This window comes from Erithacus rubecula (assembly GCF_903797595.1).
Source record: "Erithacus rubecula genome assembly, chromosome: 15".
Classification (NCBI taxonomy): domain Eukaryota; kingdom Metazoa; phylum Chordata; class Aves; order Passeriformes; family Muscicapidae; genus Erithacus; species Erithacus rubecula.
The window spans coordinates 15,490,132-15,514,052 of record NC_136667.1 but is presented as its reverse complement, the minus strand read 5'-3'; the positions used below and the strand labels follow the sequence as shown (position 1 = coordinate 15,514,052).

Genomic DNA, 23,921 nt, shown 5'->3' with positions numbered 1-23,921 from the left:
GCGGGGCGGGCCGATGCGCTCCTCGCTGCCCGGGATTGGCGGCGGGGACAGGCGGCGTCGCGCGGCGATTGGTTCCGCGTTCAGCCCTGCCCGCCAACACCCCGGGGATTGGGCTCCCGCGCTGTCCATCACGCGGCAGTCCCGCGGCGCGGCGATGGCGGCGCGGTGGATGCTGCGCTGGGTCGCGGCGGCGGCGGCCGCGGTGGCGGCGGCGCTGGCGCTGGACAACGGCCTGGCGCGGACACCGCCCATGGGCTGGCTGCACTGGGAGCGCTTCCTCTGCGGCACCGACTGCGCCGCCGACCCGCGCCGCTGCGTCAGGTACCGCGCGGGGCACGGGTACCGTGCACGGCGGGCCCGGTGCTCTGCCTTCCCCGCGCGTCCCCTGCCCGTGCGCTGGTAGACATGAGCCGTTCTCCGCTTTCTTTGCCGGTGGCGCGCCCTGCCCGTGCCCAGCGAGCAGCTGTTCGTGGAGATGGCTGACAGGATGGCTGCCGAGGGCTGGAGGGACGCCGGCTACGAGTTCATCTGCATCGACGACTGCTGGATGGCCCCGACGCGGGACGAGCAGGGCAGGCTGCGGGCAGACCCCCGGCGGTTCCCCGGCGGGATCCGCAGGCTGGCCGACTACGTGAGTGGCACCGCGAGGGCAGGGCGGGGGTGGCTGCAGCGCTGCTGAGATAAGGCCCTGCCTGCCGCAGTGGGGATGTGCTTCCCTTTGTTATAAATGAGAAACAAAGTCTCGATATTCAGCAAAATTTAGATTGCTTAAGTTAATATAGATGGCAAGCAGCGCTGGGGAAAACGTGAGGGGTCACCGCCCACTCCACGCTTCCACCGAACTTGGTTTGCAGCTCCCTTTTTATAGGATGGTTTTCCTTGTAGGAATTAATAATTGTTATTGTTTTCTTGTAGTAGTTCTGCAAGGTAAGCAGTGGTGGTCAAAGAAACTTTCAAACTTCCGTGGGACAGCTCTTGGGACAATTGGTCATGGAACCATCTGGTCTTGGAGATAAAAAACAGAAGAAGTGGGAAGCCTGATCTTTAGCAGATAGTGGGTATTTGATCACACAAAGACAGGAAATCTGATTCTGCAAAAAAACGTTTCAGACTATGGAAAACCCTTTTTTTTTTTTTTTTCTTTTACAAACTGGCATACACAATATTCATAACAGGGGGATTTAAACAGAATGGGTTTAATCATATATTTCCCTTTATCTAGGTCCATGCTCTTTTCTTATTTGAAGTATTCTGGTTTATACAAACTCCAAAACTTCAATGATTAACACGAATCATTTATCAATTATCACACCTTGCTGCCCCAAACCCTCTTCCTCCTGCCTTGTGGCTGCCCCATCCCAGGGTCTGTTTTTGTCTGCATGCACAGGTGCATTCCAAGGGGCTGAAGCTGGGAATCTACAGTGATGTTGGGAACAAGACGTGTGCTGGCTTCCCTGGCAGCTACAACTACTATGACCTGGATGCCCAGACATTTGCTTCCTGGGGTGTGGACCTGCTCAAATTTGATGGCTGCAACTCTGACTCACTGGAGCTGCTGGCAGAAGGTAGGCAGCTATTCCCAAGGGTGGGAATATTCTGCAGGCAGCAGCAATTCTGGGCCCAGCATGAGGCTCCAGGGACTCCCTTTTCCCTGAGCATACTCATCTAAGGGACTTGCTTACAAAAGCAAACCTGAGGCTCTGCTCTCGAGCCCAAGGTGTTGAGTGTTGCTGTGTTAAGTGTTTTTATGTGCTCAGTCTCCTGGAGCTCTCCTTCAAGCACAGCTCAGAAAAGGAGCTTTCTCAGCCCAGAGCCTGGATCACGCTGAGCACAGACACATCAGCTGTGTGCTCTGGGGGTGGCTGTGCAGCCTGCTCCCTCAGCTATTAACTCAGCACAGCTTTGCCCTTCTGCAGTGCCTGGACTGGGGAGCCCAGTGCGTTTCACACACTTAACCCTTAATCCCTTTGGTGGGGCCTTGTCAATGTGAATCAGCTTGAAGCTAGAACAGCTTGTGTCAGCCATGAAATGAGCAGTTAGGAGGGCTTTTAACAGATAAAAATGAAGGGAATTATGGCATAAAAATTCTACTGGGGTTTTCCTTTTAAAGCACACCAGTGTAAATAGCACTTGAGAAGTTATTTGCACAAAGGGTGGCAAGCCAGCAGCTAAAAGCTCAGCAGCTCCCTGTGCTGAGGGGATTTGGCTAGAGACTCTTTTGGAGCGCAAGCAAATCCCAGTGCCACAGAAGTAGATTTGTGGGAAGAACACTTTAAGTCAGAAAGCTTTTTTCTCTTGACTGGGCTCTCTGGCTGCTGGCACAGTCAGTACCACCATGTTTGGCAGCAGGAATCCTGCACAAAGTCCTGTCTCTGCCTGGCAGGGAGAACCTGCCCAAGTGACAATCCCATGGAAGGCAGATGGTGGGGCATATGCCAACTGCCAGAGACAGGAGCACAGCTCAGCACCCTGAGTGACAGCTGAGCTGAGAGCTCCTGTTGGATCATATGTGTAACCCAGATACAATCCAGCTGTACTGAAGCAGTTCCAGAGGAGAGAGCAGACTTCTCATTCCCTCTCTGCCAATTGGAAGGGACTTAGCAGGGCTGTTTGGGGACAAGGACAGGAAAAACTAGAGCTTTTGCATTCCTGCCCAGTCCATATGGCACAAGTGCCTCATGAGAAGGACTCCAACATTACCCAGCAAAGCTGCACTGCTTGATAGATACTGACTTCAATTCCTCAGTATTTAGAGGAAAACATCCATACAGGAAAGCTTTCAACCTCTTCCCCTGGCTGTATGTACAAAGGGGTCAGCAGTCTTGGAGTGACAGCCTGCCCAAGCAAAGCTCCTGTCCTTGGGAGACAGGTGACCAGATGCAGACTTTAAATTCCCCTGTCCTCCCTGGGGTGCCTCAACCACAAAAATGTATTCAATGTTAATTTTGCAAGACTTGAACTGAAACCTGAACCTGTGACATTGGCTTAGTTCTGCTCTGTGACCAAGGAGGTTGTGTAACCTCTGTCTGTCCTCTTCCTTTAGGATACAGGCGCATGTCTCTGGCCCTGAACAGGACTGGAAGGAGCATTGTGTACTCCTGTGAGTGGCCTTTCTACTTGAGGCCTGTGCAGCAGGTAAGAAGTGCCTCCCAAGGTTTATCCTGGGGCTCAACTGGGAAGAAGAGAAAAACATTTTAAAATTGCAAAACAGCATCCTGAGAAACTTGCTGCTCTCTGTTCTGACAGAGAGCAAGGCTGTAAAATGGAGGAAAAAACTTTTTCTTCCAGAGCCCTGCAGCATTCCTGAACCACTGCTCTGCTGAAACAGATTGAGTAGGATCCTGCAGCACGAAGGCACAGCCCAGATGGAGTGTGCCAATAAAACCACAGCATCATCTGCTTCCTCTCTGTAAGGAGCCAAGCAGCAAACCATTGGCAATGCAGACACACAGCCTAGAGAGCTCCTGGACACAGAGTGCTGCAGGCTCAGCCTTACAGCAGCTCTGGGGACCATGAGAGAGGATTTGTGACATCCTCCACATGGTTCAGTGACAGATTTCTGCCAGACAGGGTCTATGACAAGTTGCCCCATGAAGCTGGCTTCCCTTGTGCCACTGTGACAGGATGGTGCCATTCCCTCCCACTGGAATTAAATGCATTACTCACTAAGGGTGTAAACCCAAGAAATTGCCATAATTACTGGGATATTACAGTCTAATCCCACTGGCCTTGTCACTCCTTCAGTAAAATTGTGAAGGAATTTTGTAACAGAGTTGGTGGCCACAACTGTTCTTCCAAGGGGAGCAATAGTGTTGTCTAGAACATGTCAGAGTAGAGTTACTGGCCACAAAGCATTCAAGGGAATCAACATGCACTAGAGATCATCCACAGAGCTGGTGATGGAAGGTGTTATCCTGGTTTCCCCCAAGGTGTTATCCCTGGTTTGGTCCAGTCTAGCCTTGTGGACAGTCGTACAGCCAGGTGCTCTGTCTAATCACACTCATTGTTCTGGCAGCCCAATTACACAGAGATCAAACAGTACTGCAATCACTGGAGGAACTTCTATGATGTCTATGACTCCTGGAGCAGCATCAAGAGTATCTTAGACTGGACAGCACTTCACCAGGACACCATTGTGAAGATAGCTGGGCCAGGGGGCTGGAATGATCCAGACATGGCAAGTACAGCAACACCACCCCACTTGAAGCATCAGCAAAAAAAATCTTCCCTCAGCTGCAGGCTAAGAATGGGAGGGGAGAGAACTGTGGGAGAAACACTGAGGGGAAGGGCTCTGATGGGACCCTAGGATCAGAATCTTGATGAGAAGGTCCAGGGTAGAAAGGAAGAGAACTGCAGCTATAGATAGTACCAAGGAGCACCATCTTTGTGTCATGCAGCCTCCACAAGCAGCACCAGCTCAGAACACAGGTATGGCTTTGGGGGGCAAGTCTCCAAAGTACTGATGTCCCACCAGAGTGAAAACCCCTGGGTGCCAGCATTGCAAGGATCTGAATCCAAAAGCATTCTTAAACACTGCCTAGCCATTTAAAGAGCATTCTTCACTTCCACCAGGGACTGATCATCAGTCACATGTCATGCCTTGCTTTGCCCAACCTGCCCTGGTCCTGCTCCTGGCACTCATCCTATCTAGCCAGCCTCCAAAGAGAGGTCCCACCCTGTGATTTCCTGGTGCTGGTGGCCCAGTTTCTTCTCAACAGGCAGCGTTACCAGGCACTTTTTGTTTGCTTGTCATAGCTGGTGATTGGAAACTTTGGGCTGAGCTGGGACCAGTCGGTGACTCAGATGGCCATGTGGGCCATCATGGCCGCTCCCCTCTTCATGTCCAACGACCTGAGGCACATCAGTCCTGAGGCCAAGTGTCTGCTCCAGAACAAAGAGGTGATTGCCATCAACCAGGATCCACTGGGCAAGCAGGGATACCAGCTCATCAAGGTACAGCAGGCCAGGGCTGGGGTTGCAGAGTGGGGCACAGGAGGGATGGAGAGGGGCTCAGGGCTTGGGAGCAGGAGCCCATTTGTTCTGAAGCCTGCTGGAACAGGCAGGCATGAAGAGCACCACTTCACCTCCCACAGCCCAAGCCCTGGCTTTGTTTCCTCCTTGGCAGGACAAGAGTTTTCAGCTGTGGGAGCGGCCCCTGTCTGGCCGAGCCTACGCTGTGGCCGTGCTGAACCAGCAGGAGATTGGAGGACCCCAGAATTTCACCTTCTCCCTCACCTTTCTGGGCAATGGGCTGGCCTGCAACCCAGCCTGCTCCATCCAACAGGTGCTGCCAACCAGCAGGGACTGGGGTGTTTACAGCTGGATCTCCTCCCTGAGCGTGGAGGTGAACCCCACAGGCACTGTGCTGCTCAAAGTGCTGCCACTGTAGGCAGCACAGAGACAATCTTTTCCTAAGCCTTAGGTTCTGTCTGAATCTGTGGCAGGAAACTCATCTCCTTCTTCCAAGCAGGTGCCTTTCTTCTCAGGCATTCATTATCTGAACTTTCAGCCTAATGTGACAAATAGCCATCACTCCATCATCAAGAGGTTACAGAAAGGGTGAACAGCAGAGCAATGCCCCTTTCCCTGGCATCTCACCCAACTCCTCCTCCAAGGGGCTGGAAGGGCTCCAGCAGGGCAGCAAGTCCTGTTTATGCCCACTGCCACTACCAAGCAAGGAAAGGCAAGGGATGCACAGGCAGTGTCTGACTGAGTCCTTGGGCATTTCAGGGACAAAAGGGAAACACACCTCAGCCACCTTGCTGTCTTTTCCAGACCAGGCACACAGTCCATAAAAAGCTGCTCTCACTCCCACTGAGGAAACCAAACACTTCACTCAGAGCATGGACCTGCACTTCCATCTTCTGAGAACTCAGGGACTGACATGAACCATTGCACTTCATAGCAGCTTTCTCAACAGCTGCTAGCATGCCTTAGGACCCAAGTTTTTGAGGGTTTCCCCTCACTCCAGGGATCTCTCACCAGTGGCTATCACTTCCCTTTAGATGACAACTCCCTCTCCACCCTTCATATGGCCACTGGAGTCCCCTTTCTCCATGAATCCTGCCTCCCAGAAATCCCTGTGTGCTCGCTTCCCACTGCTGGCAGCAGCCTTTAGGCTGAATAATGTGGGCTCTCCAAGACAGGAGATGGATAATCACTTAAGCAACCATCATGTGCAAGTATATTATCTTCTGACTACAATACAATCAGGATTTCTTGATTTGTTCTTCTGTGATTAAGCACTTTGATTAAAATACCTTTAAAAGGCAATGCTTCTTCTTACTTGCAGTATACAGGAGTACAGCATGGTATCTTAAAATAAATAATGGTTTAGGAAACAGGCCAGTTTGTTCCAGTCATGTAAGTTTTTGTGAAATTTGTCATGATTACTAAAACAGCACTCGGTGAAGCTGACATAATACAGCCATACAGAGCACCCCACAGGCCAAAGGCACCACTGTCTACACAAATCTGAAAATCATGTCAGCCAGTATTTTATAAGCAAAACCACAGATTCCCTTCCAATTCAGTAACTGAGTGCTCCCGGTCATCAAGATGTGAAGAGGCACCTTCACATCTCCATCCTCCAGCTTCATTTCCACTACAAGAAAGCTGCCCTTAAGGGTGAACTCATCATTGCATTCCCAGCACCTGCTACCAGCAGATTTCCTATTCACAGGAACATTCCTCTCTAAGGAGAAGCTGTCCTGGAGGCTGTCTGTAGGACAACAACACCCTGGTTATTGCCCATCTGAAACTTCACTGCTGTGCTTGGCCCTCCTCCTTCAAGGAGGATGCTAAGAGGAGCCAACAGCAGTTGGCACAGGGGAAGAGAGCTGAGGCCTGTTACACCATGTGCCAGGAGCAACCACAGGCATGGAGCTGTCCCTCACCTCTCAGATGCCATAGCTAACAGCACCTGCCTAATTACCTAATTAGGCACCTGCTTAATGGTGCAGGTACCAAACCCACTGGCTGCTCCAAAGCTCAGGGCAGTACAGCTGTTTGTAAAAAGGGGCCTATGGCCAAGTGCAGGGGCTGTTCAGGGGAGTTCATAAATGAGCCTGCACCATGTTCATGTAGAGAAGTCACTGGCACCCACTCCAGAACACCTCTGGGAAACACAGTAAAGAGATCCCAGATATTGGCAGGGATTTTTCAAAAGCCAGGTTAAACTCTCCTGTTAAATGGTTCTGCAAGCAACACCTCCCTGCTGAGTTGATATACTCACAGCTCCACCCCAAGAGAAAACACATTTAAAAAACAAGGGATTCATCTATTTACTTTAATATGGTCCGTAAGGATGAGTAGGATGATGCTCAGAACTGGATCACCTGGCCCTGTAAGAAACAAGAGACAAGAGTGAGTTTATTCACCACTGACCACTGCCCCCCCTTTCTCAGCCACTCACAGAACACAAACTCACCTTTCTCTTCTTGTCTCCTCCCAGCTCAAAGTGCTTGCACCTCTTAATTGCCAGCATCCTCTTGGACCTGCAGTTGGGCTCCACACACTCCAGCCTCAGCACAATCTTCTTGGTGGTCTTGGCCTGTGAGGAGGAGCAGGGTGTTTCAATGAACCATGGATCCCCAAGCAGACAAACTGTTGCTCTCAGGGAGAGAGAGCTTGTTCCTACAATCCTGAACATTCAGTTTGTTCCCAAAGTGCAAACAGAGACTGCAAACATAGTTAGGGTCCCTCCTCTGAAAACAAGCAGGAACTTTGGAAGGATCAGTATCTTCACCAGAAATGGCATTGGCAAAAGCATTCAGTGAGGCAAGGCTGGAAAAGTCTGTTCCATTTAACAGTGAGGAACTCACACTTTTACAGTGTGGGAGCACAGACCAGCAGTGCTCAGGAGAAATCCAGAAGAAAACTGGGCAAAAGAAACATCTGGAAGCAACAGGACTGGCAAATTTTCTCTGGAAGGAGCAGTGACACAACAGGCTCAATGCAGACCTGCAGCTACTTAGAAACCTGAAAGACTGCAGAGGGAAGAATCCAAAGCTGGGAGATTGCTGTAGGGCTGTAATCCCCAGCTAAAAATCTCAGCCAATCATCCAAACAATGCTGACTGGGAAAAACCAGAAACTGCAGGGAATTGTTCCCAATTTTACAGGTAGAGAGTGCCAGCATTGCAGCTGCTTGGTGTACCCTGCTTGCAGAAGCATTTTCTGTGAGGTCTCCCCACTTCCTGGCACAAAGTCAGCTTGAAAATGCACTGCCTCATTATTTTCTTTATGCTGGAAGGCTTCCTGTACACCTCCAGCAGGACACCAGGGCTTCTCAGCAACAAGCCAAGCAGCTCTAGGAGCATAACTAAACCATTTACACAAAGTAACAAATCCACTCATTGGGTTTTGCTTCCCTGCTGTAAATACCACACCAAGCAAGCAGACAGCTCCTATCTCTTTGCCAAGCAGTGAAGGAAACATTCCCTCCACTGCAAATATCCCTCCCAAAAAGACCCCACTCCCCTGCAGCACCAAAGCTGAGAACTTGCTCTGCAATCAAGGAACCTCTCCATGAGACAGGACAGCAAGGAGATGAGCCATGTACTTGATGGCAGCTTACAAGGAGATGGAGGAGGATTTTTTACAAGAGCACAGAGTGACAGGGCAGTGGGAAATGGCTTGACATTGACAGATCTAAATTAGAAAGTAGGAAGAAGTTCTTCCCTGTGAGGCTGGGGAGGCCCTGGCACAGGTTTCCCAGAGAAGCTGTGGCTGTCTCATCCCTGGAAGTGTCCAAGGCCAGGCTGGATGGCCCTGGCCATGGCAGGGGGCTGGAACAAGCTGTCCCTTCCAACCCAGCCCATTGTGTGATGAGGAGGGGAAGCCTGCACTGCCAGCACAGAGCTGCCCTAACACAGCCAGAGCAGAGCACTGAGGAATCCTCCCCCAGCTGGGCATTGGGCTGCCAAGGAAGTTTCCTGTTCCTGAGGAGCAACACTCACCTTTTTACGGAAGATGGGCTTTGTCTGGCCCCCATAGCCACTCTGCTTGCGATCATAGCGCCGCTTTCCTGCGGGAAAATGCCTCTGGTCAGGCAACAACCCAGGAGATGCTACAAGCACAACTCCCTAAACCCCAGCAGAGCTCAGCCTGTCCCTGCACAGCCCAGCAGAACCAGAAATCCTGCTTGGCTCATGGGCATGGCTCCTGTGCTGTCCCCAAAGTGGAATCTTTCCCCCACTGTGCAGCCAACAGACATACAAGGGACTTGATTTATACAGTCCTGTTCAGGTGATATTTGCATAATTAATCCACATCACTACTGGCAGAGCTACCAGTGGATTCACTTTCTTTCACCTCCATTGAAGGGCCAGCACATTTTAAACTTGCACCCCATGCTCAGCAGACAGGGCTCTCCCTCGGGCTGGGCAACCTGGGCTCCAGCTGTGCTTTCACAGCCAGCTTGGTTCACCCAGAGCACGTTCCCTAATTAGTTAAACATTTCTATACTACAACTACCCAAAACTCGTTTGGGCTGACACGTCCTTTGTCCTTCCCCTTTTGTCTCATTGTTTTAGTTCCCTTTGTTGTACACCACATCCTTTAGGTCGAGACACACAAATGTTCCCGATCTCCTCCACCCGTGCAGGGCACACGACACCCGGAGCGCCGGCAGCGAGCCCGTCCTCACCCTGCGCGTAGAGCGAGTCCTTCCCCTTCTTGTACTGCGTGACCTTGTGCGGCTGGTGTTTGCCGCATTTCTTGCAGTAGGTCCGGCGGGTTTTCGGCACGTTCACCTGGGGGAGAAAGAGAGAAGCCGGTCACGGCCGCCGCGCGTACGCCACATCCCGCTCCGAAGGCCCCGCTCCCGCCCTTCCCCTTCCCTCGGGCCCTACGCTGCCATCCGGGGATGGCGAAGCCCCCGCGCCGGCCCGGCCGCCCAGCGCGCACCCATGGCAGCGGAGGGAGCCCGGCACGGCGCAGTTCGGGGCGGATGCCGGCGGATGGAGCCCGGCCCGGCCCCAGCACTCACCATCTTGGCGGCGGCGGCGGCCCGGAGAGGAGGCGCTGACCGGAAGCGGAAGTGAATGTAAGCTGGGAACCATCGAGAGGAGCGCGCGGCGCGGGCACGGCGCACGGCGCCCCCTGGCGGTGGAGGAGAGCGGAGCGGCACCGGGGTGTGACCGGGGCGGGGCCGTGGGATCTGCGGGGCGCAGGTGACGCCCAGGTGTTTGAGAGACAAATTGTGTGTAATAGAGTTGTTTTGTTAGGGCTCGATATGTTTCAGGGATCTCAGACCTGGATGGGAGTTAACAAGGCTTGGGAAGAAGGACTTAGCACTGATAGTGGGTACAGAGAATGCAGAATTTAGGAGCGCAAGAAGAGTTGGCAGAACTCTCAAGACAAGAATGTAACTAGCAAAGCTAACAGTGCTGAATCAGCTGTGAGTAAACAAAGAGAGATTCCAGCACGGGGAGATCACACCACCAACTCACGGACCACCGACTGGAGAAACCACTGCCCCAAACCAAGAGCAAGACTGAACAAGTGGCCTAATTAACATAAGAAACGAAAAATCATTTAACACTACAAGACAGAATACTAATGAATGGTGTAATCTGTAGCCAATGAAGATTAATGCTTTCATTTGCTAAAATGTATAAGCAGCGGAAAAGTTTTGACAGTTGCTCTGCTGGCTTTGTGAATTTGCCATCAAAACCTATTTCCTCACAGAGCTGTAAATTAAAATACCTCGGTTCTGTGTGGGGATCAGCCCCACGAAAGAACCTGTTTGGAACAACCTAGGGATGGTCAGCCAACACCTGGCACTGCCCAGAGCCCAGGGCGGGCTCTGGCCACGGCCGGTGGCGTGGTGACCCCATGGCAATGGCACAGCTGCCTGCAGGAGGAAACACAAATGCTGCCTCTGAGTCAGAAAACTAGAAAAGGGGAACCGAAAGGGTGGGGTTGGCCGGCCCCGTCCTTCCTCCCTGCGCACCCTGCCGTCTCTCCTGGTCCCTGCTGCCACAGCCACCCCAAGGCGGGGTGGGCGCGGGACCCCGGCGGGCCGGAGCGGCACGGGAGGGTGAGTGTGAGCCCAGAACCGGGGCAGCCCGGGGCAGCACGGGGCAGCCCGGGCAGCACGGGGCAGCCCGGGGCAGTACGGGGCAGTACGGGGCAGCCCGGGGCAGTACGGGGCAGCACGGGGCAGTACGGGGCAGCACGGGGCAGTACGGGGCAGCCCGGGCAGCACGGGGCAGTACGGGGCAGCCCGGGGCAGCACGGGGCAGCCCGGGGCAGTACGGGGCAGCCCGGGGCAGCCCGGGGCAGCCCGGGGCAGTACGGGGCAGCACGGGGCAGTACGGGGCAGCCCGGGGCAGTACGGGGCAGCCCGGGCAGCACGGGGCAGTACGGGGCAGCCCGGGGCAGCACGGGGCAGCACGGGGCAGCACGGGGCAGCACGGGGCAGTACGGGGCAGTACGGGGCAGCACGGGGCAGTACGGGGCAGCACGGGGCAGTACGGGGCTCGGGGCCAGGGCACCCTGCTGATGTGCTTGCGGCAGTCGGGGTGGCGGGAGGCTCCATGTGGCCTGTGCTGGTGGCCTCACAGCTCTGCTGGGCTCCTTGGGAGCAGGAGAGCCATGCTGGGCACAGGGCACATGGTGAGGGTGAGCCAGGCTGGGAGGGCTCTGCCTCATCCCACAGCCTGACCAGTTCCAAGGTGGCACCTGAGCCGGGTCACCTGGCCATGGGGCAGGGAGGGGGGTGAGGGTGCTGGGGCTGCAGGCTGTGCTGGGGCAGGGAATCACAGTGGTGCACGGGTGCCAGGGTCCCCAGGGGTGGCCAAGAGCAGGGCTGGGGCTCTGCCAGTGTCTTTGGCCATTCCTCACCTGTGCTTTTTGCAGTGGGCACTGCTGGGGTCCAGCTCTGGGTTTGCTCACGAGTCTCTCCCATGCAGGTGGTTTCTCCCTCTGACCCTCCCACACATCATTTTTGACACCCCTGAAACATGGGGGCTGTGAAGTTTGTCACTCACAGACAATCTGTCACCCTTCCCTCCTGTCCCAGGCATGCCAGGTCTCCCTGCCAGCCCCACATCAGGCAGCAGTGGCTCAGCTCCTTAGCAGGAGGAGGGATGGCCCCAGACCATACTGTGACACTGTGTCCTGTGGCACAAGGCCAGCAGTGTGTGCTGGGCCTGGTGGTGGTCTCAGAGCACGCTGGGCTGAGGTGTGAGCATGGCAGGAAGTCACACCAGCTGGGGGGGAACACAGGACATACTTCCACCCACCCACTCGTCACTGTGCTGTCACCGCAGTGGTGGCTGTGGGGGTGAGCCCTGCGGGGCACCCACCACACCAAGGACAGGCAGAGTCTGGTGGCAGTGCTGGGGACAGGGAGACTGTGCCATGAAGGGGCACAGCCCTCTGAGACATCTTTGGCCTTTCCCCTCCGGCAGTTCCGTCCAGAGGACACAGTGAGGACGTGTCCCACTCACCTGGCACTGCTGGCCATGACCCCGCTGCTGTGACTCCAGGTAAAGCTCCAGGGACCTGGCAGTGCAGTTGGGATGGGCTGGAGCCCAGGTCCCCTCTGCTCAGCTCCTGTGTCTGTGCCAGGGTGGACAATGGGAGCCCTCCTGCTCTTGGGACACAGGAGCAGCAGCCACACTTCATGAATAGGCAAAATGAGGCACAGGGCTACAGGGTGGTTCTGGGGTCACTCTGGGCTCATCCACCACCCTGCCAGCAATCTGGGGGTCAGGGGCCACACCAACCACCTGCAGGAACCCCAGATCCCTCCTCCCGAGGCTTCAATAAGCACACTCAGGCTACTGTTTTTTCCTAAAGACTGGTGACTAATTTTTTAAGTTGGGGTTTTTTGGCCACCCAAACAAGCTGGAAAGGTCTGAGCCATAAGAGCCACAAGGAGGGAAGAGGGAAGCCTGGGAGAGAGAATCCTGCTTGTCCCCAGCCTCCCTGGGGACAGTGGGACAGGATCAGCACTGCAGCAGCAGGGGCTGTGCTGGGAGGGTCTGGGCATTGCCAGCAGATGGGAGGACAGCTCTGCTCCTGTCCTCAGGCTGGGGCTTGTCCTGGAGAGAGGCACACTGTGTGGGACTGGGTCCTGGCATCTTTATTCCCAATTTATTGCCAATACCCATCTCCTGTGTGGGGAGAGTGGATGCAATACTCAGCTGGGGAACAGGGGGCTGAACCCCTGCCTCTGACCCACCTCTGAGGAGATGGGCTCTGGGGAGCAGGGGAGAAAAACAGCTTCTCCCAGGTTGCTTTCCAAAGCTGTGCTTACAGGAGGAAAAAAGGGAACAAGGTGTGGGTGATGGGGAAGCAGGGACTGTAGTTGGTCAGGCAGGAGACACGGAGCCGGGCTCCAGGGGAGCAGAGCTGAGCAGTGGCTCCACAGAGCTCATCAGCTCCCCAGGCTGCAGCCAGGTGCTGGTCACAGCCACAGATCCAGCCACGTGGCTCTGGGGGTGCTGGGCCCACCTGGGGCTGGGTACAGCAGGGAGGGATGGGGTGAGATGTACGGGCTGCTTCAAGACATGGGACAGGGCAATTTCCACTCCCTAAAGGGCAGGAGTGGGAGGCAAGGTTCTCATGAGCACTTTCCTTCCCAGGAGAGGCTCAGGGGAGCTTTGCTGATGGCTGGGGGAGGATTTAACCCCTCTGCCTGCTGGCTGGAGGCAGCCCTTCAAGCCTGGCCACTGACAAGTGCTGCTCACAGTGGAGGAAGGGAGGCTGAGCTCCCTCCCTGCACTCCTGCACGCTCCATGGACACACAAGGGAGGGATGATTTAGGGCTACTCTGTGCTCTGGGCAGCACTGCACTGTGACCTTGTAGAGCCAGGACCTACCCACAGCTTTTCAGGGATTGGTCTCCTGTGGCCACCCCTTGCACGCTGCCAAGTCAGCACGTCCCCAGCACGGAGTGGCTGCGGTGGGGCAGAAGGAAACAGCCCACACAGGCTCACATGCACAGAGCTGGAGGGGAGGAGCGCCTGCGGGTGTCACAGCTGGCCCCACGCTCCTCCCTAGGCTCCAAGCTCCCCGTTTCCCTCTTTCTCCAGCTCTGTCATCTTGCACATCCTGGGGATCTCTTCAGCAGGAATAGGAGCCATCCAGGTGGTGGCTTGGTCTGCAGCCTGGTGTGGGAGAGGTCACAGATAATTCACACTGTCCTGCCCTCTGCAGCTGGTTCCCCCTGCTGTGGGGTCAGAGCACCCCTGTCTGCCCTTGGGGCAAGGGGGAGAGTGCACCTGAGTGAGCTGCAGCAGGTTTGGGGCTGAGCAAGCACCGTGCCAGCTTTGTCTTTGCCACAGCACCCGGTGAGTGCAGCACGGGGAGACATGGCCAGCGTCATCCTGGAGAGCATCTTCTTGAAGCGCTCACAGCAGAAGAAGAAAACGTCTCCCCTCAACTTCAAGAAGCGCCTGTTCCTGCTGACAGAGAGCAAGCTGTCCTACTACGAGTATGACTTTGAGCGGGGGGTGAGTCTGCAGCCACAGGGGCTGTGCCACGCCAGTGTCCAGGGCTCACCAGCTGTCCCTGGCCAGCACCTAGCCCAAGGGGTGGTTGGACATGGAGAGGGGTTGGTTTGAGTCTCTCCAGGTCTCTTGGTGACCATTTGAACCAAGGCTGTCTCTTGCAGCGCCGGGGCAGTAAGAAGGGCTCTGTGGACATTGAGAAGATCACCTGTGTGGAGACAGTGGCACCTGAAAACAACCCTCCCCCTGAGCGCCAGGTCCCGGTGAGGAGGGTCCCAGGGTCCCTGCATCTGTCCTGCTCCTCACTGGGGGAGGAGGGAGAGTCCCTGGAGTGGTGGCAGTGGGGGACAGCCCTGCTTGGCATGGGGAGGCTCTGTCCATACCATACCAGGGGTCCAGCTTGATGCAGAGCAGGGGAATGCCAAAAGCTGTGGGCTTGTTCCAGAGGAGATGCCAGCTGCTGAGAAACAGGATGCCAGCATCCATCTCTGCCTCTCTCTTCCAGAGGAAAGGGGAGGATTACAACAACATGGAGCAGATCTCAATCATCGAACGGTTTCCCTACCCCTTCCAGGTGAGTTTTCACTGCACCTGGTGCACTCTGCCCGGTGGCAGGTCCTGAGGGGGGGACCCCAAAGGGGCCTGGGGTCAAACCTGGCATCACTGCTCCGGTGCCAGGTGTCACTGAGCTGCATTGGGGCAGCCAGGTGAGCTTCTCTGAGCCTGTTTAAGATAGAAACCTGCTTCTGAGCTCTGTCCTGCCCCTTCCAGTCCCTGGCTGATGCTGGAGGGATGCTGGCTGCACACTCAGCCCCCAGCCCAGCTGCCTGCCCTTCTGGCACCCCATGCACCTCCGGCACACCGAAAGTCAGAGAGGGAAGTGGAAAGTCTCGGGGGAGGGGGCTTATTTTAACCTCTTTGTCACGGTCCCGCGAGCACCGTGCAGGGCCAGCAGACACCGGCAGGGCTGGCTCGGGGTGGCCACAGGGCTGGGCTCCCCCGTGCTGCCGTGAGAGCCCTGCCCGTGCTCCTGCAGGTGGTCTATGACGAGGGGCCCCTCTACATCTTCTCGCCGACGGAGGAGCTGCGCAAGCGCTGGATCCATCAGCTGAAGAGCGGTGAGTGCGGGGCTCTGCAGCTCCCTCGGGAGCTGTGCCTGAGCCTGAGCCACACTGCCAGGCTCTCAGGGTTACCTATCCCGAGTCTGAGCAACAGCGAGCTGCTCCCGCCCGGGGCAGGAGGGCACTGACACCCTCTGCAGCACCACAGCTTCCTCGGCTTAGGCTCCTTGCCCTCTCACAAACCTGCTCCAAAGTAGCTCCAGCAGGCTCAGAAATTGTTGAGGGCAAGAGGAAAGAGCAGATGTGGCCATGCAGTTGGCATGTGAGGGCTGGGGGCCCATTGCTTTGGGAAAAGTGGACCACAAAGCTGCTGGGAGCAGGGAGCATCTTTCCTAAACCAGCTTTGCTCGGTGATGTTGAGCTGGGTGGGTGCTCCCTCCTTGAGCTGGGAGCACTGTGCCGAGGGGCTCTGACCCTCTCTGACCACCCAAACCCTGCTGGAGCTGCCTGTGTGTGCCTCCTGGCACATATGTGTGTGTGTGTTTCTGTGGCTTTGTGCTGGCAGGCTGCGATCAGCTGCTGGAGCTGACACGGGGAAGTTGGCTCGAGCGAGGCGGAAGAGGGGCAGGCTGATAACGGGGAAGTCTCTTATCTCACCAGAGCCCCAGCAGAGCAGCCAGTGCTCTCCCCACTTCCCTGCTGGGGGAGGAGGGCTGCTCTGGCAGCTCAAGCCACTGTAGAATCACAGGAAAAGGAGAGAAAATGTTGCTTTTTTGCTGACAGGATGTCCTCCCCTAACTCCACCAAGAGAACGGGCTCTCTGAACCCCATGCAGCCCCAAGCTGCTGGCAGTGTTTAAGCACATCCAGTTGTCTCTGTAGCCTGGGGAGAAGTATGAGAAAGCTGGTCAGCCTGCCTGGCAAGGGAATATTCTCCCCGCAGGCACAGGATGGTGGCAGTACCTTCCTCTGCCCATGGAAAAGCCAGGTACAATACTGGCCTTCCACCCCACTTCTGGGAAAAAAAGGATTCAAAAGAACTGTGAACCATGGGCCAGAGCATTGGATATTTTGGCTGGCAGGAGTGCCAGGTCCTTCTGTGACTGGCTCCGTGCATGCTCATGCTCCTTTGCAGAGCTGCTCAGGAGCTTAAATCAGACCTGAGAGCCAAGCCTGACCCTTCCCCAGGGCACAGGGATTGCACAGCCACAGCACTGAAACCAGAGTGGTAAGCTGAGGTAAACCTGAACATCAGAGCACAGGGGACAGCAGCACAGCTGAGAGGAAATGATTTAACACAGCTGACCACTTGCATTCAGGGAGCAGAGAGCTCTTGCAGCAGGCTGGGGATGCAGCCCTGGGTCACACACATCTTCCCTCCTGTGCCACAGTGATTCGCTACAACAGCGACCTGGTGCAGAAGTACCACCCCTGCTTCTGGATCGACGGCCAGTACCTGTGCTGCTCCCAGACAGCCAAGAACGCCATGGGCTGCCAGATTCTGGAGAGCAGGAATGGCAGTAAGACACCAGGCACCCCCCACTGCCTCGTCCCCCCTGGTACAGAGCCAGGGTTCTCACCTTAGCCCCTCCTCTGTTCTGAAGGTTTGAAAGTTGGGCGGTCGCATCGCAAGACAAAGAAACCCCTTCCCCCAACTCCTGAGGAGGACCAGGTAAAGGCCAACATGAGGGTTTGCTCCAAAGTGTTGGAGAAAAGTCAACCTGGAAAAAGCCAACATGTTCAATGACTGCTCGGGGACCAGACCAGGACTCTGCTCTGGGGAGGGAGGTCAAATGATGACCTAAGGGAGAAGGAAAACAGGGGATGGAGCCCAAAGGCCTGTAGAAAAGTCAAATGATCTCAACCCTGAGGTTTCCAGGGCAGCTGAGGGATTAAAGCCCTGATGTAGGCTGGAAGAGTCACAGGTTAAGCCAAAAGGTAAAGAGAAAACACTTAATCTTTTCTGGAGATGGGGAAAAATGTTTTGATAAAAAGTCCAGGGAGAGAGAAGTGGTGTTCTGGTAGATACATGTGGGAGCTGAGACAAACACTGAGAGCACTGCCCTGCCAGGCTTGGGAAGGGTCTCACATGGTGTGTGTACAAACCTGACCATGTCCCACACTCTCCCTCTCCCTGGGAAGATGGTGATGAAGCCTCTGCCTCCTGAGCCAGCCCCCAGCACAGCAGGGGAGATGAAGAAGGTGGTGGCTCTCTACAACTACGAGCCAATGAACGCACAGGACCTGCAGCTGCAGAAGGGCGAGGAGTACTTCATCCTGGAGGAGAGCCACCTGCCCTGGTGGAAAGCCCTCGACAAGAACGGGTGAGAGCTCCCACTGCCCGTGGCCATGGCTCTGCAGGGCTGCCCTGCCCTGGTGCTCAGGCACTGGTGGGCAAACACACCCCTCTGGCACCCCAGGGGTGAGCACAGGCTGCCTGCCCACCTGTGCCTGCCCTGGGGAGGAGAGGAGGAGGCTGAAACCAGCTGTTGTGCCAGCTCTCCCCAGATGGGTTTGCACCAAAGTTTCTGAGCCATTTCTACTCAGTCTCCCAAGACAGGGATACCCTTCCCCTTGGCCTCCTCCATCAGAGTGTGACCAGCCCCTTTTCTCCTGCAGGAGGGAAGGATACATCCCCAGCAACTACGTCACCGAAACCAGAAATTCCCTGGAGATCTTTGAGTAAGAGAGGGCACAGGGACCTGGTGGGTTGCACTTGGTTGGAGACATTTTCCAGTTGGTTGTTACTCTACACAGGCTGTGAGCCCAGCCTGGCTGGGTCATTCTCTCTTTTCCACATTCTCTGACAGCCTCCAGCCCCTGGCAGCCATCCTAGGCCAGGGTCAGCCTGGGCTGGGGACAGAGGTGGCTGTGGAGATCTCCCTGATGGCTGTGTCCCTGTTCCAGGTGGTACTCAAAGAATATCACTCGGAGCCAGGCAGAGCAGCTGCTGAAACAGGAGGTAAGTGACCTCCACGGGTTGTTCTCATATTATGTCCAGCATGGGACCAATCCTGGCTCTGCTGGGGAAGAAGTGTTGCCTCAGCAGCCCCATTGCCTCAGCAGCCCCAGGAACCTCCCCTGTCCCAATGTGAGCTTCTCCAGGCAGCCACTTCAGGAGGTGGCCTGCCATGCAGGGACTGGAAGTGGGATTCCTCTGACCCTCCACATCCTCTCCAGCCATGCTGTGACCTTCACTCACTTTATGTTTTGCCTGTTACAGTCACACCTCCCCACAACCACCAAGTGCTCTTTCCCCTCTCTGTTTTAGGGTAAGGAAGGGGGCTTCATTGTCCGAGATTCCACCAGCAAGACAGGGAAATACACTGTCTCTGTCTATGCCAAGTCTTCTGTGTAAGTGGCTCATCTTGTTCCTCCCTCAGGGGGCCCCTCCAGGCACCCCTCACCCTGTGCCTCTCCTCCCCATGGCACTGACCTCATGTTCTCCCTCTCCAGAGACCCCCAAGGCACAATCCGCCACTATGTTGTCTGCTGCACCCCCCAGAATCAATACTACCTGGCAGAAAAACACCTCTTCAACAGCATCCCAGAGCTCATCACGTACCACCAGCACAACTCTGCAGGTCAGTGTTCTGGAAGTGAAGCCAGCAGTGTTTTCAGTGGCACCATGGTATCCCCATCTTCCTGCACCAAAGGCAGGAGTTGTGTTCCCTGCTGGAATGTGGCTGGAATGTAAGAGTGGCAATCTCTGCTGCTGTGTTTCAGGGCTCATCTCCAGACTGAAGTACCCTGTGTCTCAGCACAAGAAAAGTGCTCCTTCCACAGCTGGCCTTGGCTATGGTAAGCCAGCCTGGGCTACCCTGCAATTTCCTGGTTGTAGGGGTTGTTTCTGCTAGCAGCAACTTTCCCAGGCTGGGATCCTGGTTGTCCCACAGCTCATAGCCTTCCTAGGAACCACTTCCCAAATGCCCTCTGGTGACAGTATTGACCAAAAGACTCCACAAGCTGCCTTGCTCCCATCCCCTGATCTCTGATTTTGTGGGTGATTTTTCAGGCAGCAAATGCTTGTGAGCTTTTCTTGGGCTTGCTAGACCAGAGGACTGGGAGCAGCGTGCAGGGAGGTAACCTGCACCCACATCACACTCAGTCTCTGTCCTAGGGTCATGGGAGATCGACCCCAAGGACCTGACCTTCCTGAAGGAACTCGGGACGGGGCAGTTTGGCGTGGTGAAATATGGGAAATGGAGAGGCCAGTACAACGTTGCCATCAAGATGATCAGGGAGGGCTCCATGTCAGAGGATGAGTTTATTGACGAAGCCAAAGTCATGATGTAAGTGTGAGCACCATGCAGGTCAGTGCTGGAGGCTCCTCACCAGAATGGCTGTACTCCTGGGAGCTGTGGAGGGACAGTCTTGGGCAGTCCCATACTCTGCAAAATGCATCCAAGATCCCACTGATTTTGGTTCCTTGATGAGGTTTTTTTTTCCACTGCCAGCTGGGCCAGAAGCACCTTCCCTTCCCAAACTCTCCTTATTCACAGGAGCTTCCTTTGCTGCCTGCCTGTCTAGATGCCAGAATTGCCTTTGTCCCCAACACAGGAACCTGTCTCATGAGAAGCTGGTGCAGCTCTACGGGGTCTGCACTAAGCAGCGTCCCATCTTCATCATCACTGAGTACATGGCCAATGGCTGCCTCCTGAACTTCCTGAGGGAAACACGGCAGCGCTTCCAGCCTGCCGAGCTGCTGGAGATGTGCAAGGATGTCTGTGAAGCTATGGAGTACCTGGAATCCAAGCAGTTCCTGCACAGAGACCTGGTAGGGCTGTGGCTGCCTTGTTCAGGCAAAATCCCACTGGGGAAGTCATCCCTGCATAAATAAATAGGATGCTTGGAGGCCTCGCTCTCTGCTGAGGACTTTTTAGTTTGCCCCAGTCCAGGTGAACTTGCAGGACAAAGTGAGGTGTTTGGTGGGTGGGGATGAGATGAAATTCACCTGCTACAGGGGGATGGGAGAAGCAAGAGAAGGTAGAAGTAACTGCCTCCATCTCTCCATTCACAGGCTGCTCGAAACTGTTTGGTGAATGATCAAGGAATTGTGAAAGTGTCAGATTTTGGTCTTTCCAGGTCTGGTAGATGTGTCTATGTCACTTTCCTGTCTCAGCACCCCATCTCCTCCATCAATTCCACACTTCAGTCTTTGTCCCCAGCATCTTCCAGCTCTGGTTTCCCATTGTTTTCCCATTTCATCTGCCAGGCTCAACCTTCTGCCTCTCCATTTTCCACCATTTCTTTCTTACTTCCCCTGGCCCTTTCCCCCTCTCTTTGCATCTTGTTTCCCCTACCTCTAGTCTCCTGGCTGCAGCTTTCTCTCCACATCCCCTTTTTGCTGTGTTTCCAAGTCAGCAAACATCTTCTGCAACCTGACCAACACACGCTTACTGCTGAAACCCATGCAGAGCTGAAATCTCTGGTCAATCTGGGCTGCTCATTCCTTTCGGCTTGGTCAGTTATGGGGAGGATTGAAATGTGAAATCCAAGTGAGTCACCCTGATCCATTTTCCTTCTGCAGGTACGTGCTAGATGATGAGTACACAAGCTCCATGGGCTCCAAGTTTCCAGTGCGGTGGTCTCCTCCTGAAGTGCTGCTGTACAGCAAGTTCAGCAGCAAGTCTGACGTCTGGTCCTTTGGTAAGGCACAGCACTGATGATTTGGAGATCGGGAACTGCTCTGCAAACCAGGTGCAGGCACAGCTGCTCCAATGCCATGAGCTCTCCCTGCTGTTCCTCCCAACAGGCGTCCTGATGTGGGAAGTTTACTCCCTGGGAAAGATGCCTTACGAGAGGTTCAACAACAGCGAGACCACGGAGCACGTCATCCAAGGGCTGCGCCTGTACCGGCCGCAGGCGGCCTCGGAGCGGGTCTACGCCATCATGTACAGCTGCTGGCGAGAGGTGCGTGGCTCGCCCCGCTGCTCACACCTCCGCCCACCCGGCAGGGTGACGGGGCTCCCCAGGGCCTGGCTGCGGCAGGCACGGGCTCCAGCCAGGCTCCCCTCTCACCCCACAGAAGCCTGAGGAGCGCCCCACCTTCACCGCGCTGCTGGGCAGCATCCTGGACATCGCTGACGAGGAGTGCTGAGCGCGGCTACTGCCCGCTGACCCCTGCCCAGCGCGGCCACTGCTCAGCGGGACTGACCGGCACGCCGGGCGGTACCACGGCACGGACATGGCACGGGCTGCAGGAGCCTGGGCGACCCCCACGGCTGCGCCCACAGCTCCATCACACGCTCAGACCTTCAACACATCCCCGGAGCTCCATCACATGCTCAGAGCTCTATTACATCCCCAGAGATCCATCACATCCCTGGAGCTTCATCACCACCCTGGAGCCTCATCACATGTTCAGAGCTCTTACATCCCCGGAGTTCCATCACATCCCCGGAGCTCCACCAGTGTCCTGGAGCTCCATCACACTCTGAAGCCCCATCACCGCCCCAGACCTCCATCACATCCCGGACTCCATCACATCCCCGGAGCTCCATCAGCGCTCACAGCTCCATCACATCCTGGACTCCATCACACCCCGGAGCCCCATCACCGCCCCGGGGCTCCCCCACCCCCCGGTCCGGTCCGGGACAATAAACGGTTCCACGCCTCCTCGGTGCGGCCGCTCCGCCCCGCCGGCAGGGGGCGCGCGGCGGGCGGGCGCGCGCGCGCGGCGCGGGCGGAAGGGGCGGGCGCGGCACCGGCCGCACGTGAAGGTCGCGGCGCGGCGGCACCGGGAGGGAGCGGGGGCACTCCGGGAGCGCCATGGACGCGCCGTCCGCCGGGCTGGGCGGGGCCGACCCCCAGCTCCAGCGCTTCATCGAGGTGGAGACGCAGAAGCAGCGCTTCCAGCAGCTGGTGCACCAGATGACCGAGCTGTGCTGGGTACGGGCGGCGGGCAGGGCCGCCGGCTCCGGTGACCCGGTGCCGATGGTGGGGCAAGGCGGGCTGGGAGGCCCTTTGTGCCCCGGGGGGAGGAGGCTGATGGGGACTAGATGGAGCCGCCGTGGGAGCAGCCCCAGCTCCGGTGAGCACAGGGCGGGAGGGGGCGGCTCTCCGGGAGGGGTCCCGAGGGGTGAGGGGCCCGGGAGGACCGGGATCCCCATGGGGGGGCTGGCGATGCCCGGGGGCACGGCCCCGGTGCGGGGTGGGGGCTCGGTAGCGGTGCCCCGGGACCAACGGGACCCCGCTGTGTGCAGGAGAAGTGCATGGACAAGCCGGGCCCCAAGCTGGACAGCCGGGCTGAGACGTGCTTCGTCAACTGCGTGGAGCGCTTCATCGACACGAGCCAGTTCATCCTGAACCGGCTGGAGCAGACGCAGAAGTCCAAGTCGGCCTTCTCGGAGAGCCTGTCCGACTGAGCCGGACCCAGCCCCGCCAGGCCCTCGCCCACGCCCGCTCCCGGTCGCTCCGCTGCCCGAGGGAGCCAGGAGCAGCTCGGGGGAGGGGGGTTAGGATTTAATTAAATGCCAGTCTCGGGGAAGTTGCAGCCAGATGAGAGCCCACAACAGACACAAGGACGCTCCGGGTGGGGGTGATGTGCTGCTCCCCGTGCCAGCTTTGCGCCGGGACCCCGGTGCCATGCAGGGAGCGTTTGGAATGTGCCCCCTCGGCTGAGCAGAGGGCTGCTGATGCTCGTTTTTCGGATACTCCCAGCTCTGATGGGAAGCTCTGCTCTGGGTGAGGCCAGCCCGCGGTCGCTGCCTTAATCAGTGCTGCACAAACCAGCCCTCCTGGGCACATCCTTCCCTGCCCCCGGGCACCATCGCTGCTGTGCTCTGCAGGCTGGGACAGGCACCCTGAGCAACAAGAGCATGTTGGGAACAGTGATCATCCCAGGCAGTGCTACTGCTGGAAAATCCTTCCAGGCTTCCCTAGGTAAATCATTCATATGGCCAAGTGACCAATTTTCACACTGCAGCACAACTCTGTCGATGCTGACTTGCTCCATTAACTGCTTTCCCTGGGTAAATGTAATAAATATTAACTGGGTCAATTTTTAATATGAGATTCTCATTTTTTCAGATAGATCATTGCTGAGAATGGAAAACCTGGCCTTCTTGTCACTCCCCCTCCTTCCCAGTGATCCTATTTATGGCAAAATTAGTAGGAAGGGGGCATAACTGTCTTCTGGCTAGAAGGCCTTTTATGAATCCTGATTTGTTAATTAATTTGGTTTCATGAATCAAACTTGTTTCTGGGAGAGGCTCTGGCCTTTCCTCTTCTTCCCCAAAGGGTTAACAGCTCCTGCTGTCCTGGAGAATCGTTTCTTTAGAGAGACTAAATGCAAGGAATAACTAACCAGCTGCTTTATAACCTGGTGCACCTTCACCTGTGGAGGTCACTGGTGGGAGGCCTGTGGGTGTGTCCTCTGGACCTCTGCCCCAGGAC

At 56.1% G+C, this 23,921-nt stretch overlaps 4 protein-coding genes across 4 annotated transcripts; 3 read left to right on the top strand and 1 right to left on the bottom strand.

Moving 5' to 3' along the window:
* Window positions 1–111: 111 nt before the first annotated feature.
* On the top strand, window positions 112–6,273 carry GLA (galactosidase alpha). Its single transcript, XM_079318751.1, has 7 exons — window positions 112–321; window positions 457–631; window positions 1,388–1,565; window positions 3,044–3,135; window positions 4,016–4,177; window positions 4,756–4,953; window positions 5,126–6,273. The coding sequence occupies exons 1-7, from the start codon at window positions 155–157 to the stop codon at window positions 5,387–5,389; spliced, it is 1,236 nt and encodes a 411-aa protein (XP_079174877.1). The 5' UTR covers window positions 112–154; the 3' UTR covers window positions 5,390–6,273.
* Window positions 6,274–7,276: 1,003 nt separating this feature from the next.
* Window positions 7,277–10,124, bottom strand: RPL36A (ribosomal protein L36a). Its single transcript, XM_079318752.1, has 5 exons — window positions 9,991–10,124; window positions 9,649–9,754; window positions 8,960–9,027; window positions 7,430–7,552; window positions 7,277–7,343 (listed from the first exon to the last, which is right to left on the bottom strand). The coding sequence occupies exons 1-5, from the start codon at window positions 9,991–9,993 to the stop codon at window positions 7,323–7,325; spliced, it is 321 nt and encodes a 106-aa protein (XP_079174878.1). The 5' UTR covers window positions 9,994–10,124; the 3' UTR covers window positions 7,277–7,322.
* Window positions 10,125–10,951: 827 nt separating this feature from the next.
* On the top strand, window positions 10,952–22,136 carry BTK (Bruton tyrosine kinase). Its single transcript, XM_079319306.1, has 20 exons — window positions 10,952–11,047; window positions 12,419–12,496; window positions 14,300–14,467; window positions 14,629–14,727; window positions 14,970–15,038; window positions 15,501–15,582; window positions 16,916–17,044; window positions 17,129–17,196; window positions 17,667–17,848; window positions 18,144–18,206; window positions 18,432–18,486; window positions 18,796–18,878; window positions 18,981–19,108; window positions 19,251–19,325; window positions 19,645–19,816; window positions 20,085–20,301; window positions 20,545–20,609; window positions 21,055–21,173; window positions 21,280–21,437; window positions 21,553–22,136. The coding sequence occupies exons 3-20, from the start codon at window positions 14,327–14,329 to the stop codon at window positions 21,622–21,624; spliced, it is 1,977 nt and encodes a 658-aa protein (XP_079175432.1). The 5' UTR covers window positions 10,952–11,047; window positions 12,419–12,496; window positions 14,300–14,326; the 3' UTR covers window positions 21,625–22,136.
* Window positions 22,137–22,203: 67 nt separating this feature from the next.
* TIMM8A (translocase of inner mitochondrial membrane 8A) lies at window positions 22,204–23,533 on the top strand. The gene is made up of 2 exons (XM_079319308.1): window positions 22,204–22,415; window positions 22,730–23,533. Exons 1-2 carry the CDS (start codon window positions 22,296–22,298, stop codon window positions 22,889–22,891), a joined length of 282 nt encoding a protein of 93 aa, XP_079175434.1. The 5' UTR covers window positions 22,204–22,295; the 3' UTR covers window positions 22,892–23,533.
* The last annotated feature ends 388 nt before the right edge of the window (window positions 23,534–23,921 follow it).